General features: G+C 35.9%; 1 protein-coding gene across 1 annotated transcript; it reads left to right on the top strand.

Annotated features, from left to right (window-relative positions):
- Positions 1–10,538: 10,538 nt before the first annotated feature.
- LOC131780767 (trace amine-associated receptor 9-like) lies at positions 10,539–12,210 on the top strand. Its single transcript, XM_066159420.1, has 2 exons — positions 10,539–10,714; positions 11,068–12,210. Exon 2 carries the CDS (start codon positions 11,157–11,159, stop codon positions 12,102–12,104), a length of 948 nt encoding a protein of 315 aa, XP_066015517.1. The 5' UTR covers positions 10,539–10,714; positions 11,068–11,156; the 3' UTR covers positions 12,105–12,210.
- Positions 12,211–18,577: the final 6,367 nt, after the last annotated feature.

Raw genomic sequence — 18,577 nt, 5'->3', positions numbered from 1 at the left:
TTCCAATATCTTGACATTTTAATGAGCATGCTCGTTATCTAGCACTTTACTTTAATAAATCAAAATTGTCGACTCATTTTGGCAATTCGTAACCGTATAGCGATCAATTTGGCTCGTCACGATTGAGTAAATTTAATTTTTTTAAAAGAGAAGACAATGTAGGTGAAGAATTAAAGATCACAATCAGCTGCTGTTCGAATGAAACTGAGAGAAATTAAGGAGGATGGAATGATGAATAGATATTAAAATGGATTTCTAATGGTGTGTTAGCTTAGTTAAGTAACATTTTTCATTCATCATGGTTCCTTTCTTAAATTCTAAACAGATGCGAGAAGACAAAATAACTAGGGGATGTTTTCAAATATCGAAACGAAACGTTAAACATTTGAAATCTGAGGCCATAGATTAATTTTCAATTGTCAGTTAACTGTGTTCGGAATTATGACTGTTTTCAAGACTGTTATAAATCAATAATGAATAATTTGAATTTTTGCTATTTCCTTTTTAATTTGTAAATTGCACGCATGCGCAAGAGCGAGTTGTAGATATGATGTGGAGAATGGTACTCGCTCGCACGCTCGATTGGTCGATTCCTGTAAACTTTTTTTCGATTTTAGGCTTTTGAGTGCATTTGATAGTTTTTGGCGAGTAATAAACAAACGAAATGGCGACCTTTGTTGCTAAGAATAGTGGTGGGGTGGAAAAGAAGCCAAAGATAATCTTAAAAGAGTTTATTTTTTTCGTTTTATTTTCAACAAGCGGCGCCAGCGGCTGGCAGGCGTGCGAGGATTCACAACGAAATAAGAGAACAACCTTCGTTTTTCATAAAATTGTAATTTACAATTCTTGAACTTGAAAAAAATCCGAAGATTCATTGAAAATATCACTTACTCCGAAGCGCTCGGAGTTTACAGGCGTTCAAAAGCTTTTTCTGTTATGACGTGACATTGGGAACAAAATCGATCATTACATTTCGTATCGTGTGTTTTTTTCTGTGTGAAGCAACTAAAGGTGCCGGCGACTGACGAAATTACAGGTTAACACGAAAACCTGTTACCTGTTGGCTACCGATTTTCAGTGAATTTTTAAAGAATACTTTACTTTTAAGTTTCAAGACAATTTGAAGATTCAAAATAAATACTACGTACTAAAACGCGAAAGTTATACACCACAAAATTGATGAATAGGCCTGAAATGAAATTCTATCTTGTTCTCGATTATACGTTGCTTAGCACGTGGCCAAAATCTACCCAGGCGGAAATCCAAAATGACAGTGGGGCAGTCTAAGCTTAATTATATCACTCAAAACTCGTTCCCGTTTGTCCTATTTGATAAAGAGGGAATCACTAATGTTTTCATTAAAACAGTACTGCCTTGATTTTCCAACATTTACAGTAATAGACAGTAAATTTCACTTTTCACCCATATTTACTTCCAACCTTTTCTTTTGAACAAGAAACAAAAATGATGTATGTTTAAAACACATGACATCATCCACCCTTTTCAAATGTAATAGCATGATCATTTCAATTACAATGCCTTCTTATCCCAACGTTAATTTGTTTCTTTCCTATATTAGCGAACACTGAACTACTACTCGTACTCTAAACATGACAATCAACCATAAAATTCTCCAAACCAGATAACATTAGACATAATCCAAAAAATCATGTAAGTCATCTGTCAATTCACGAGTTTGCTCACAGAGCACTTTGATTTGGTTTGTTTTTGTTTTTCAATATTCCAACTTCTATATAGTTTTACAAAGAGGAGGTACGCGATTCGTAGTTAGATGTTTGGAGTAAGTCCTGAAAACAAAGAATGTGCCCTGGATACTTGCAATTGATTCACTTTCGTAATTTCTTATTTGGTTGAAAATAGCAGACTTTCATAATGACGTATTCAACGCGATTTTTCAGCGGGAACGTAATTTTGAGGATTGACAAATATCCTCAAAATCAATTAAGGTTTACCGTTCAGGGCCAATTTCTATTTATTTATCTACAGAGAGGTTTTTTAAAATATATGTTCAACTAACAGTTGTTATAAACCTCAAAATTTTTATCAGCTTTTTTTTAAAATGCGTTCTTGAATGAAATTTATCAACCAGATGTACACCATATGGGGCTGAGGGGTTGATTGATGCAAGGCATACCCTCCAAATTTCAAGAAAGGTGTATATGTATTATTATCTAATATTCTCGACTAACAGCTCTTTAAACCAATTAAAATATAAAAGAAGGATATGTTGAGAAAGCTTTTAGAGTTGATGATATAGAGAATTATAAGATTTAATTAATTATTTGCCTGGTGGTTTCTGTGAAGAAGAATTATCTCGTGTTGCCCGCAGTTCCAAAAAAACGTAGCGAAAGGAGGTAGACTGGATGAGCTGCCCGATGATTGTGACGACGAATTCAATAGAGGGTGGAACGCAGACGGAAAAACATGAAGTATCGCCATGTTCTCCCTCCTTGGTAGTTGGGTTACAACAACAGTGGATTTATTTTTCAGTAGCTAACATTTTCCTCTCCATCACAGCATTTCTTGGGAATTCCTTTATCGATCCTTGTTGCTCTTAACAAAAAATCTTCCCTTCATCCACCATCCAAACTCTTGTATCGTTGTCTGGCAACAACTGATCTGTTGGTTGGTCTTATTACCCAGCCTCCTTATACTATTTATTGGATGTCTTTCGTTCACAAAAACTGGACTCTTTGTCAATACATAAGAGAGCAGTGCACTGTGGGTGGAGTTAGCATTAGTTGTTTGTTATGTACCAAAATTTACGATGCTGCTTGTGATCACTTGCAGAAAAAAAAAATTTCTTCGCATGAAGTCATTATTGACAGAATTACAAGTATTTTAATGTATTTTAACTCCACTTTGAACCCGTTTCTTTACTGCTGGAAAGTCAGAGAGGTGAGACAAGCAGTAAAGCAGACAATCCGACAAGCACTCCTTTCCATGGACCTAGATATAGATTCCAGGAGTCGTTAGGCTTGTATTAATCAGGTGTAGTTTGAAGGGAAAGAGAAAAAGAGATAGAATGAAACAAACACGATTTCTCAGCATCTATTGTGTTTTAGATGCTTTAGTATTTGCCTATTTATTATTTTAAATAGCAAATAAAAACACAATACCAGTATATAGTATTCTAACCCTGTCGACAAAAAGAAAAATTGAAAGGCAGAATTAATATTACCCAGATGCCGGGCCTCTGCGAACTCACTGCTTGTTCTCTTGCCAAATCCTAAATTTCGATGTTTTTTTTAAAATTGATCTAGTGGGCCATATAATAACAACGCACTATTGTGCGCTAAAACTACTCCTTATTATGAGCGCACGACTCATAAGAACGAAATGAACTTTTTTATTTGGGAATATGACTCAGCCTTAAAGATGAAGACATATGATCACCTATTTTTGATGAGACGGTAAGAAAATTATCTTTTTTATGCAAAACTAGAAACTGATAAGGAACGGTTAACTTTACTTGAACAGCTGTTTGTGGCTTATACTTCTGCCCGCATTCTGTAAGATCAGAAACAGGTTTTTAGAGAAAGTTCGTGGAGAAGACTCCAAGAAAACGGCAGCTAGTGAAGCAACTTTAAACAATCAAAGCAAGCTTTGACGTATTCTCCTGTGCTTTTAAAGCCAGATTAACTGTGAAAGAACTTGCTTATTATTGATGAGTCGCGATACGTGCGGCAATTAATTCTCCCTTTCAATTTTTCTTTTTGCCGACGGGGTTAGAATACTAAACAATGGTACTGTGTTTTTATTTGATATTTATTAGCATAACTAAGAAACTTAAGGATAAATTTTTAGATCTCACGCATCTGAAATCGGAGAGACATTTGTTCCCGAAAAGCATAAATGATCTCCAATTGAATAACTAAAACTCCAGCCGCGATCTTTACATATTATAAGCAAATATTTCTGCGATAAAAGTCACAACCGTTATAAGAACCTAACATAGAGAATTATTCAAAATTATTCGGTGGACCTAGATTCCTAGTAATTTCAAACAATGTCTCGTTGATGTCTCGTTATTGAAAAACGTCTACAAGTTATTTTCTCTTCCTCTCGCGTCTGACAAGAACGCAAAGGAACTACACAGGAGGTGAAAAATAAATAGTAACTAAACCACCAAACCGTCCATCCGATTTTCATCTTTACTAACTTTCCTAAATAGGCAAATACCAAAGCATCTTTAACACCAAAGATGCTGAAAAGTTGTGTTTGTCTGATTCTATCTTCTCTCTTCTTTCCCTTCAAATTACGCCTGATCAATACAAGTCTGACGACTCCGAAAAAACATATCTAAGTCCATGGAAAGCAGAGTGCTCGTCGGATTGTTTGCTTTACTGCTTGTCTTACTTCTTTGATTTTCCAGCAGTAAAGAAACGGGTTCAAAGTGGAGTTAAAATATGTTAAAATAGTTGTTATTGCATCGATAACGACTACATTTAAAGGATAAGTTTTTCTATAAGTGATCACAGCTAGCGTTGTAAATTTTGGTACATAACAAACGGCTAATGCTAACTGCACCCACAGTGCACTGTTTACTGCCTTCCTGTATCTTACCATGTTCAGTGCATTCGGTTGAACATGATCTTGTACTTGAACCTGATTATGTCTAAGAGTGCGAAATATCTTTGTATACGAGGCAATTGAGATCACTGAGCATGACGGTATGACTATAATACTACACCAAAGGGTAATTCGAGCATGTGAAACGGAAAATGATGCAGCGGCTACGGAAAAAATCCAAAACGTAGCTGTTATAATACATGTACGCTTTAAAGTTACTATTTGTCTGTATCTTATTTCCAGCAATAGAGCGAGAAGTCTGTCCACGCTTTTGGCCGTCAACGTCAACAAAGAAACCCCACATAATGCAAAGCTTGATATGTAGGTTGCCCCCCTTGCGTATCGACAAAGACTCCAGTGTTCGTAAACCACGGACATCCAATACGTAGCAAAGAGAGGCTGGCTAACAAGACCAACCAACAGATCAGTTGTTGCCAGACAACGATACAAGAGTTTGGAGTGCGGATAGAGGGAAGTTTCCTTGTTAAGGGCAACAAGGATTAAAAAATTCCCAAGAAATGCTGAGATGGAGAGGAAAATGTTAACTGCTGAGAAATAAATGGATTTTTGTTGTAACCCGACTACCGAGGAGGGGGAACATGGCAGTGCTTGAAAAAATGCCTCCATCTGTGTTCCACCCTCTGTAGAATTTGAAGTTGCAATCATGGTGCAGTTCTTAAAACGGTTTTCCTTCTTTCGCTACGGTTTTTTGGAACTGCTGGCAACACGGGATAATACTTCTTCACAGCAACCACCTGGCTTAGGAAGAAACAGTTCAGTCTTATATTTCTTTATATCATCAATGCTTAAAACTTCTTCAATAAATCCTACTCGTTTTAAATTGGTTGAATGAACTGTCCGTCGAGACTATTACATATTTATCCGTATACACCTTTCTAGAAATTTTGAAGGGTATGCCTTGCATGAATCAAGCCCATAAAAGGTGTCTATCTGGCTGATTAATTTCATTCAAGAACGCATTTTATACAAGAGCTGATAAAAATTTTAAGGGTAAAGACATCTGTTCGTTTGTTATTTTTTGATAAACTTTTCTGTAGATAAAAAAAATAACTGAATAAGAATTGGCACGGAACGGTAAACCTAAATTGATTAAAGACATTTGTCGATCCGCAAACTTTCGTCCCCGTCAAAAACTCGTTTTCAATAAAACATTGCAGAAGTCTGTTATCTTCAGCCAAATGAGAAACTATAAAAGCGAATCAATTGCAAGTATCCAGAGCGCGTTCTTTGTTTACGGACTTAATCGAAACGTCTATCTACAAATTGCCTACCAGCTGTGCACCCCCTCCTTTAAAACTATAGAGAACTTGGAATAAAGAAAAAAAAAAAGAGAAAAGGGAAGATAATACAAATTATTTATTTGTTATTGATTTATAACAGTTTTGAATATAATTGACAACAGTTATAATTCCGAACACAATCAACTGACAATTGAAAATTAATCTACTGCCTTAGATGTCAAGTACTTTTAAAAGAATGTTTGACGTTTCGTTTCGTTATTTGAAAACATCCCCCAATCATTTTCTCTTCTTCACGCATCCGATCAGAATTTATGAACGGAACCATGACAGGTGTAAAACGTTACTTAATAAACTAACACACCATTAGAAAGCCATTTCGATATTTATTCATTATTCCATCCTCCTTAATTTCTCTCAGTCTCATTCTAACGGCAGCTGGTTGTGATCTTTAATTCTTCACTTAAATTGTCTCCGCTTTTAAAATTTAAAGTTACTCGATCGTGAACGCTGAGAAGCCAAATTGATCGATATATGGTTACGAATTGCCAAAATCGGATCAACAATTTTGGATTAAGCAAGTACTGGATAGTGGACATGCCTATTAAAGTCTTAAAATTCTGGAATATTCAAGAGATTATTGTTTTATTTGAAATATGCATTTTTCTGTTTTCTTTTTCTACGGCCTTAGATGTCAAGTACTTAAAAGAAAATGTTTAACTCCTTCGGCGCCCTTGTCAGACGCCAAAGGAAGAGAAAATAACTTGTAGATGTTTTTTAAAAACGAGACATCAATTAGACATTGTTTGAAATTATTATGAATCTAAGTCCACCGAATAATTTTGTACAATTTTATGTGTTCGGATATTTTAATGGCCGTGACTATTATCTTAGAGGTATTTCCGTGTAGTATGCAAAGATTGCGGTGAGAGTTTTAGTTATGCAATTGGAGATCATCTATGCTTTGCGGGAACAAATATCTTTCCGCTTCCAGATGCGTGAAATTCGAAAATTTATTCTAAGAACTAGAAGAATGTAGCAGAATCTGAGGAAGACTTTTGCGAATTGTACGGTTTCCAATACAAAACTGAGGGGGAGTCAGTCGTCGCTTACAGAGTACAACGGGGAGACTAACGAATAAGAGTTCTATTGTTTATGTAGTCTTAAAGACGCGGGAAATCGACCGTCGCGGTTTCTAAGATGGCTTTCTTTTGAGGATAAGTCGTTTGTCCGAAAGAAAAATTTGAAGGGCAAGAAAAAATAAGATAGAATTGACACACATTGAATATTCTACAGGAAAATTCGAAACCAATGGTTGGTAGTCACTGCACTGTGGAAAAAAGAGAAATACGAAATATGTAGGATATTTTCTCGTATTATGATATGTTTGCGAAAGAATCGAGACTTTCTAGTCAAAACATTTTAGTTTAAATTTCGAATTCAAAATGATAATTTCTTGAATATTCCAATATTTTGACATTTTGATAGGCATGTTCGCTGCCCAGTATTTTACTACAATAGATCAAAATTGTCGATCCATTTTGGCAATTCGTAATCATATATCGATCAATTTTGGCTTCTGAGTGTTCACGATCGAGTAAATTTTAAAACGACGAGAATATAAGAGAAGAGGTTAAGATCACAACCAGCTGCCGTTCAAATGAAACTGAGAGAAATTAAGGAAGATGGAATAATGAATAAATATTGAAATGGCTTCCTAGTGATATGTTAGGTTAGTTAAGTAACACTTTTCAGCTGTCAAGGTTCCTCTCGAATAGTTCTGATCGGATGCAAGAATAAGAGAAAATAACTAACGAATGTTTTCAAATAACTAAACGAAACGCTAACAGTCTCGACAGAAAAATCGTTCAATCAATTTGAAACGAGTAGAATGCATCGAGAAAGTCTTAATGTCGATAGTATCTCTGATGGAAGTGAGTTTTAACTGTTTCATGGTTGAATGGTTGCTATGAATGCTAAATATCTCATATTGCCAGCAATTCCAGAAGAACCCTGGTCGGAAACGAAGGACACCGTTTCATTAGCTGCAGAATGATTGCAGCAACAAGTTAAAAAACATACGAAAAATAGATTGCTTATAAAGAAATAATGTGCTCACCCACTTATGTGGGAGAAGTTGGTCAAATCGAAACTTTTCTCTCAGGAGCCAACATGATACTCTCCATCATAGCATTTCTTAAAAATTCCCTGATCCTCGTTGCCCTAAACAAAGAATCTTCCCTCTATTAACCGTCCAAACTCTTGTATTATTGTCTAGCAACATCCGATCTGTTGGTTGGTCTTGTTAGCCAGCCTCTTTATGCTGCCTGTTCACGAGAAGTGGAATCTTTGTCCATTCGTAACTGATGCGAGCTTTATAACTGGCTTTGTGTTATTTGGAGTTTCTATGTTGACAATGGTGGCCATAAGCGTGGATAGACTTCTCGCCCTGTCGTTAGGGCTGAGATACAGACAAATTGTAGCGTTAAAGCGCATGTATTACAGCTATCTTTTGGATAACATCCATTCTTGCTTCATCATTTTATAATTCTAGGTTACTTCTATTGTATAAAAAATAGTTATTCTGTCATTCTCAGTTATCGCTTTTACCTCGTATACAAAATTTTGCGCACTCTCACTAGTAATCAGGCTTAAGTACATGATCATGTTCAACAACAGCTTAGCCAAACAACTGCACTAAACATGGAGAGATACAGGAAGGCAGTGAGCAGTGCACTGTAGGTGCAGTTAGCATTAGTTATTTGTTATGCACTAAGTTTAACACTGTCAACACTTGTGATCATCTGTAGGACTTATTCATTACATTTACTCGTCACTTCTGAAATAACGACTCTTTTAGCGTGTTTAAAGTTCCCCTTAAACCCGTTTCTTTACAGCTGGAAGATTAGTAAAGTGAGGAAAGCAGTGAAGCAGACAATCAGACAAGCACTTTGCTGTCCATGGAGGTACATCTTTTCCCCTGAAGACCGCATGCGTGCGAGTTCATTGTTTAAATAAAACTAGCGCCATAAGTGCAAGAGGAAAGGACATGTTAGTTATCGGAAGAGAAATGATTAATGTATTTCTTTATTGATTAATTGGTGTTCAAGTTATTTCATGCTATGGAAATCGGGGTAATTAGGCTCTTCTGGGGTGAAAATTTCTGCTCCAGAGCAGACTTAGTTTCAATTTTATAGCTAGGACGGGTTTAAAGGCCACGCTGAACCAATGTGCTTTGCGCGCCGTTGTTATTGTTATTATCCGGGAACTCGATACTTTTCTAAGGGCAAAGTAGCTTCTGCCAATATTTTTAACTCCTCCACTAAATAAAGAGAGCTTTTTTTCAAGCTGTGACATAAAACGTATTTATATCAAGACAGGCATCCAAACAGTGTTTGAAGATAACAAACAAGAATTGCATGTGCTTGACCAATCGCGAGAAAAGACCGCAAAAAACTATGATATTCAACTCACCGGAAACATAACCGCAAGTCCTTCTGAATGTATCTGAGATTTTCTAATTTTTCTTTCGATTCTTCATTCTCCCTCTCCTCTTGAGATAAAGACCATGTGCTTAGCAGAATCTTTATCACGCATGCTTGCGGCAGATACAAGCATCATCTTCATCCCCAGGGTCACCGATCAAGGAAATTGAATTCGTGAATGTATTTCAATTTTCCTTTTTTTGTTTTGTTTTTGTTTTTGGAAAGTGGAAAAATGAATTTAAAAAATTCCATTTTAAATTTTCTGGAAAATTGCATTTTACTCGTAACTTAGATTTTTCTGAAAATTGAAAAATTAATTCGTTAAATTTTCATTTTTTTATAAAAAAATTAAGAATATGTTCATGCTTAGCGTGCATATATCGAGTTATGGATGCACGCGGCAAGTTTAGAGAGCGCGAAAAATGCATGAGTAGCTCGAGGCGCAGCCGAGAGCAACTCTAGCTTTTTGAGTGCTCTCCAAACTTCCCAGGTGCATCCATAACTCGATATACGCACAGTTAAAAGCATAAGCAGACTCTTTTATAAGAGAGCTACAACTAGGATCTTCCGACAAATTCGCGAAACGTGCAACTTGCGAGTTTTTCGCGTTCGCTAGAGAAACTTTAAATTTGAAAAACGAAGACAATGTAAGAAAAGAATTTAAGATCACAACCAGCTGTCGTTCGAATAAGACTGAGAGAAATTAAGGAGGATGGAATAATGAATAAATATTGCAATGGCTTTCTAAGGGTGTGATGGTTTAGTTAAATAACATTTTGCAACTGTCGTGGTTCCTTTTGTAAATTCTAATCAAATGCGACAAGAAGAGAAAATGATTAGAGGATGGTTTCCAATAACGAAACGAAACTCAGTTAATTATAAAATTTCTTGACATCTACGGTCATGGATTAATTTTCAGTTGTCAGTTAAATGTGCTCGGAATTAATTTCAAGACTGTTTTTCGTGTACCATGAATATTTTGCGGGAGTTTTATTTTTGCTTGATGGAGACAATTTGTGCTTTTTAAGCAAACAAGTCAGTCCGTCTCTAAATTACTGACAGTTTCATCAGTGAAACATCAGCCTGAGCGCAGATGTTCAACTGAATGGACCAAAGTAAGGAAGGAAGGAAATGAATAATTTAAATTTATATTATTTCCTTCTTCCATCTTCTCCATAGTTTTACAAAGAGGAGGTACACAGCTGGTAGGCGATTAGTCGATAGATGGTTTGAGTAAGTCCGAAAACAAACAAAGTGCCCTAGATACTTGCAATATATTCACTTTTGTAGTTTCTCATTTGGCCGAAGATAACAGACATTTGCAATATTTTATTAAACGCGATTTTTCAGCGGGAACGTCATTTTGCGGATCGACAAGTATCCTTAAAATCAAGTTAGGTATACCGTTCCTTACCAATTCCTATTTTCTTATCTACAAAGAGGTTTATCAGAAAATAACAAACTAACAGATGTCTTCATCCTTGAAAGTTTTATTAGCTCTTATTTAAAATGCGTTCTTGAATGAAATTTATCAGCCAGAGGGACATCTTTTATGGGGTTGATTTATGCAAGACATACTCTCCAAATTCCAAGAAAGGTTTACAACTATAAATATGTAATAGTCTAAAAGGACAGTTCCTTCAACCGATGTAAAACGAGTAGCATGCATTGAGGAAGATTTTAGTGTTGATAATAAAAAGAATTATAAGATTTAACTGTTTCTTGGCCAGGTGGTTGCTGTGAAGAAGTATTATCCCGTGTTGCCAGCAGTTCCGAAAAACCGTAGCGAAAGGAAGAAAACCGTTTTAAGAGCTGCACAATGATTGCGACGACAAACTCAACAGAGGGTGGAACACAGACGGGAGCGTATGAAGTATTGCCATGTTCCCCTCCCTCGGTAGTTGGGTTGCAACCACAATCAATTTATTTCTCGGCAGTTAACATTTTCCTCTCCATCACGGCATTTCTTGGGAATTTTCTAATCCTTGTTGCCCTTAACAGGGAATCTTCCCTTCATCCTCCGTCCAAACTCTTGTATCGTTGTCTGGCAACAACTGATCTGTTGGTTGGTCTTGTTAGCCAGCCTCTCGCTGCTACTTATTGGATCTCCTTGGTTCACGAACACTGGAGTCTTTGTCGATACGCAAGGGGCGCATTCTGCATATCAGGCACTGCATTATGTATGGTGTCTTTGTTGACGTTGACGGCCATAAGCGTGGACAGACTTCTCGCTCTGTTGTTGAGAATAAGATACAGACAAACAGTTACTTTAAAGCGCATATATATCATTATCACTACTTTTTGGATTTTATCCGTCGCCTTTGCATCATTTTCCGTTTTGCATACTCGAATAAGCATTTGGTATGGTATTATAGTTATACTTTCATGCTCGGTGATTTCAATTGCCTCGTACACAAAGATATTTCGCACTCTTAGACATCATCAGGCTCAAGTACAAGATCTTGGTCAACAACAGTCGAGCCAAACAACTGCTCTAAACATGGCAAGATACAGGAAGGCAGTGAGCAGTGCACTGTGCGTGCAGTTAGCTTTAGCTGTTTGTTACGTACCAACAGTTTTAATGTTGCTTGTGCTCGCTCATAGAAAAACTTATTCTTCACATGTAGTAGTTATATATGCAATAGCAATTATTTTAACATATTTTAACTCCACTTTGAACCCGTTTCTCTACTGCTGGAAAGTCAAAGAAGTGAGACAAGCAGTAAAGCAGACAATCCGACAAGCACTTTGCTTTCCATGGACTTAGATATATTTTCTAGGGGTCGTTAATCAGCCGTAATTTGAAAGGAAAAGAAAAGAATATCGAATGAAACAAACACGATTTTTCAGCATCTACTGTGTTTTAGATACTTTAGTGTTTGCTTAATTATGCTAAAAAAATATCACATAAAAACACAGCATCATTGTCGAACTCGCTGCGTGTTTTCTTGCCAAATCCTAAGGCCGTTTTCTGCTCATTCCATGTTTTTAAAATTGATCTAATGAGCCATAGAACAACAACGCACTACTGTAGACTAAACTACTCCTGATTATATGCGCACGATTTATGAGAATTGAACGAAATGAACTGTTTTTGATGGGAATATGTTTCAGCCTTGAAAGAGAAAAGGTAAATAGTGAATGGGATATATCGTAGAAGTTAGAAAAGTGAATAAAGATGAAAATTGGATGAAGGGTATGTTGGTTTCATTAATTAGATATTTTTAACGGTTTTGACTTTTATCTGAGAAATATTTCCGTGTAATATGCAAAGATTGCGGTGGAAGTTTTTGTCATCAAATTGGAGATCATTTATGCTTTGCGGGAACAAATTTCTCTCCGATTCCAGATGCGTGAAATTCTAAAATTTATTCTAAGAACTAAAAGAATCAAGTAGAATCGGAGGAAGATTTTGGGGGATCATATGGTTTCCAATACGGAACTGAGGAGGGTCAGCCGTCACTAATAGACTACAACGGGGAGACTAACGCATAGGGGTTCTATTGTTTATGTATATAGTCTTAAAAACGCAGGAAATTGACCGTCGCAGTTTCTAAGAATAGATGGCTTTCTTTTGAGGATAGATCGTTTGTCCGAAAGAAACTTTGAAGGATAAGAAAAATTGAGGAAAAATTGACACATATTAGATATATTCAAAGGAAAATTCGAAACGAATGGTCGGTACATACAAAATTATATTGAAGGAGAAAAAGAAATACGGAATTTAATTATAGGATATTTTCTCGCGTTATTACATGATTACAAATAAAAGCGAGGCCTCTAGACAAATAATTCTCATTTTAATTTCAAATTAGACTTCCATTTTAAATAAATATGACTGCAATAAATGGTCCTTATTTACTGATCACTTGAAACCCTAAAACAATTTTTTTTCTGAGTGACTCAAAAACGAAAAAATTACATATTTCAAAAAAAAAAAGAATTTCTTGAATATTCCAATATTTTGACATTTTAAGTAACATGCATGTAACCATATATCGATCAACTTTGGCTTCTCAGCGTTCACGATCGAGTAACTTTAAATTTCAAAAACGAAGACAATGTAAGAGAAGAATTTAAGATCACAACCAGCTGCCGTTCGAATGAGACTGAGAGAAATTAAGGAGGATGGAATAATGAATAAACATGGAAATGGTTCTCTAAGGTTGTGATGGTTTAGTTAAGTAACACTTTGCACCTGTTCTGTAACCAAGAACACTGTGACAGAAAGACAAATTGAAAGCAGAATTCATATCACCCAGATGCCGAGGGGTGCTATCTGTTTCACTTTAACTAAATATACTGTATGACAGGGCCTCTGGAAACTCGCCGCTTGTTTTCATGTCCAATGCTAATGCTGTCCTCTGCTTATTTCATGTTTTTGAAATAGATCTAGTGAACCATGTAATAACTAAGCACTATTATGAAGGAAACTTCTCTTGATTATAAGCACATGATTTATAACAATTGAACGAAATGGACTCTTTTTTTATGGGGGAATAATATGTTTCAGCCTTGAAAGAGAAAAAGTAAATAGCGAATGACAGATATTGTAGAAGTTAGGAAAATTAATAAAGATGAAAATTGGATGGACGGTGTGTTGCTTCATATTTATCATCTGTTGCAGTTCCTCCAGGTCCTTGTCAGATGCGAAAGGAAGAGAAAATAGCTTGTAAATGTTTTTCAACAACGAGATATCAATGAGATATTGTTTGAAATTGCTAAGTCCACCGAATAATTTATGCTTTGCGGAAACAAATGTCTCTCTGATTCCAGATGCGTTTAATTCTAAAATTTATTCTAAGAACGACTAGAATCTATTACAATCTGAGGAAGATGTTGGAGTATCACGTGGTTTCCAACACGGAACTAAGGGGGGGGGGGGTCAGTCGTCGCTGACAGAGTACAACGGGCAGACTAACGAATAAGGGTTCTATGGGCGGCCGTCACAATCTTTTATATAAGGATGTCAAATAGATCAGCAAATAAAAAGCTGGTTTAAGGATCAGCTGCAGGATAGAATAGCTAATAAAGGAATGGCATTGCCAAATTATAGACGGTTTAGTTTTCCTTCATGAAACAGAACACCCTAAACATGAATAGGTTAGCCAAATGATAAACAGTCTAGTTGCCCATGTCGAGTTAGAACACGAAATTGTGAAATAGACTAGCTTAATTACTAGCTTAGTATTCATTTGCAGTACATTACACAAACGGTGTAGCGTTACGTGAAATAGCTTAGCGTAATGTCGAATGGTATAGCGTGCACACAAATGGTGTAGCATTGCGTGAAATGGCTCAGCGTAATGTCGAATGGTACAGCGTACACACAAATTTTGTAACGTTGCGTGAAATGGCTCAGCGTAATGTAGAATGGTACAGCGTACATGCAAACAGTGTAGCGTTGCGTAAAATGGGTCGGCGTAATGTCAAATGGTACAGCGTACACACGTCTTTGCAGAACATCAGACACTCTGGCTGAACATTCAATTGGTTAGCATTACATGAAATTTTTCGAATCGTAGAGCTCGCTTGAGGCGTGACGTGAAGGCTATCTCGCCGAAACCACTAAAAGTACAAACCGCAAATGGAACAGCCATCTGCTGGGGGGCATGACGTCATCGAATGCGAAGACTGTCGCGAAACCTTCACATCGTGTAGCTGCTGTGTTGAAGAGTCTTTACTTCGTCTTGCCGTAAAGCAGAGCCAATTCGGTAAGTTTCTCCTTTTTTTTTTTTGGGATATTTTGGGATATTTTCTCGTGTTATTATATGTCTGGAAAAGAAGCAAGACCTTTAGCCGAATAAGTAGAGTTTAAATTTAAATTAAATTTATCGTTCCAAATAATTCGGACTGCAATGAATGGTCCTTATTTGCCGGTCACTCCAAAGCCCAAAATAATTTTTTCTGAGTGGCTCGAAAACAGAAAAGTGCATATTTCAAAAAATAAAAAAAAAAAATTAAGAGCTAATGTCAGCATGCAAACAGCGACAAGTCACCCAAACTTGATTTCCCTCCTACTTTCATATTTTGTAGCCCAATATGTTCTGATAATTGTGGTATAGTTTTTTTTTGTAAAAATTTATTTTAGTTTTCGAGAAATAATTTTTTTCGTTCGACCGCTCAAATATGCAAATTTTCACCGTGAATATTACACCAGTTGTGTGACCTCATATAACGAATGTACTAGACCTACAGTAATTTTATCAACATAATCATTTGTTTTATCGTCTAAACTTAATCCCCTGTCGTTATTGAAGCTGGCAAAGAAATATTTATTTTTTGATGAATATTTTTGTCCGACATACTTTTCCCATGTCGAAAAGTAGCATCAAAACAAAGGCATTTTTAACAATGACCGATATCACACAATCTTCTGAGCTTCAAGCTTTTATAAGACAAAAGGACTGTTATAAAGTTACTGTAAAAATTTCTTTGTGTATTTTTGTTGCTCTATCTTGAAACGAACTCAAAGTCCGGCAAAATTTACTTGTGACTTGCTACAATATTTCAAATTTGTTCGATGAATGCTAAAAATCCTCTCTTAATAATTTATTGAATATTACGATATTTTGACATTTTATTAGGCATATTCGCTATTCAGTATTAAAGGCTGTCATGAATTAAAATTTTCGATTCATTTTGGCAATTCGTAACCTTATATCGATCAATTTTGGCTTATCAGCGTTCGCAAGAGGAAATCTAGAAAATAATTTAAGATCAGAACCAGCTGCCGTTCGAACGAGTTGTAGTTGGGTTACAACAACAATGGAACTCTTTCTCAGCAGTTCACATTTTCCTCTCCGTCACAGCATTTCTTGGAAATTTTCTAATCCTTGTTGCCCTGAAAAAGGAAACTTCCTTCATCCACCATCGAAACTCTTATATCGTTGTCTGGCAACAACTGATATGTTGGTTGGTCTTATTACCCAGCATCTTGCTGCTACTTATTGAATTGTTCTAAATGCTTTAATGTTTGCCTATTTATGTTGATAAATACCAAATAAAAACACCTTACCATTGTTTAAAAATCTAACCCCGTCGGCTAAAAGACAAATTGAAACGGGCATAATTAACATCACCCAGATGCCGAGAGGTGCTATCTGTTTGACTTTCCTCCGACATAATGTATGGCAGGGCCTCTGTGAACTCGCTTTTTTTCATGTCAAATACTAAGGCTATCTTCTGATTATTTCATGTTTTAAAATTGATGTAGTGAACCACATAATAACTACGCGCGATTGTGCACTGAACTGCTCCTGATTATAAGTGCACGATTTATAAGAATTGAACGAAATTAACTCTTTTAGATGGGAATATATCTCAGCCTTGAGAGAGAAACGGTAAATAGCGAATGCGCGATATTGTAGAGATTGGGAAAGTTTATAAAGATGAAAATTGGATGGACGGTTTGTTGGTTTAGTTACTTTACATTTATTAACTGTTGCAGTTCCTTCAGGTTCTTGTCAGAGGCGAAAGGAAGAGAAACAAGCTTGTAGATGTTTTTCAATAACGAGATATCAATGAGATATTGTCTAAAATTATTAGGAATCTAAGTCCACCGAATAATTTTGAATAAATTGATGTGTTCGGAGATTTCAACGGTTGTGACTTTTATCTCAGAGGTATTTCCGTGTAATATGCAAAGATTACGGTGGGAGTTTTTTCTTGTGCAATTGGGGATCATTAATGCTTTGCTGAAACATATGTCTTTCCGATTCCAGATGTGTAAAATTCTAAAATTTAATCTAAGAAATAAATTTTATTTAAATAACAAAACAAAACTTTATTTTTAAAAATTTCTTGACATCTACGTCCATAGATTAATTTTCAATTGTCAGTTAAATGCGATAACTATCGAGTACTTTAAATTCAAGAAGCAAAGAAAAGAGTTTAAGATCACAATTAGCTGCCGTTGGAATAAGACTGAGAGAAATTATGGAGGATGGAATATTGAATAAACATTGAAATGGCTGTTTCAGAGTGTGATGGTTTAATTAAGTAGCAGTTTTCACAGTTTTTGTTTTGCAATTGGGGATCATTAATGATTTGCGGAAACAAATGTCTTTCTGATTACAGATGCATGAAATTCTAAAATTTATTCTAAGATCTAGGAGAATCTGAGGAAGATTTTGGAGAATCATATGAACTCCAATGCGGAACTAAGAAGGGGGGGAGGGGGATGGGGGGGGGGGGGTGGTCAGTCGTCGCTGACAGAATACAACGGGGTGACTGAAAATAGAGGTTCTATTGTTTATGTAGTCTTAAAAACGCCGGAAATTGACCGTTGCGGTTTCTAAGATAGGTTTCCTTTGAGGATACATCGTTTGTCCGAAAGAAACTTTGAAGGGCAAGAAAAAATAAGATAAAAGCGACACATGTTAAACATATAAAAGGAAAATTCGAAACGAATGGTCGGTGCACATCAAGTTATATCGCAGAAGAAAAAAAATACGTAATTTAAATATGGGTATTTTCTCGTGTTATTATATGTTTGCAAAAGAAGCGAGACCTTTAGTTAAATGATTTTAGTTCAAATTTGCAATTAAAATGTATTTTTAAATAGTTGTGACTGCAATGAAAGGTCCTTATTTGCCGATCACTAAAAAGCCCAAAATATTTTTTTGAGTGACTCAAAAACAGAGAGATGCAAATTCCGAAAAAAAGAAAGTAATAATTTCTTGAATATTCTAATATTTGACATTTTAATAGGCATGTCTTCCATCCAGTATTTTACTTCAAAGTATGAATCAAACTTCCGATGCATTTTGGAAATTCATAACCATATATCGATCAATTTTGGCTTTTCAGCGTTTGCTTGAGAAACTTTAAATTTAAACAAACGAAGGCAATGTAAGAAAAGAATTTAAGATCCCAACCAGCTGCCTTTCGAATGAGACAGAAATTAAAGAGGATGGAATAATGAAGGAATATTGAGATGGCTTTCCAAGGGTGTGATAGTTTAGTTAAGTAACATTTTGCACCTGCTATGGTTCCTGTTATAAATTCTGATCAGATGCGACAAGAAGAGAAAATAAATGCGGGATATTTTCAAATAACGAAACGAAACGACAAACACTTTTTTTTCAAATTTCTTGAAATCTACGGCCAAACATTAATTTTAAGCTGTCAGTTAATTGTGTTCGGAATAATAACTGTTTTGAATTTATTTTAAGAATGTTTTTCGCGTGGCATGAACATTTTGCGGGAGTTTTATTTTTGCGGATGGAGACAATTTCT

The sequence above is a fragment of the Pocillopora verrucosa genome, chromosome 12 (assembly GCF_036669915.1).
Source record: "Pocillopora verrucosa isolate sample1 chromosome 12, ASM3666991v2, whole genome shotgun sequence".
NCBI lineage: Eukaryota > Metazoa > Cnidaria > Anthozoa > Scleractinia > Pocilloporidae > Pocillopora > Pocillopora verrucosa.
Note: the sequence above shows the minus strand (reverse complement) of the source record. Positions and strands in the feature narration are given on the sequence as shown.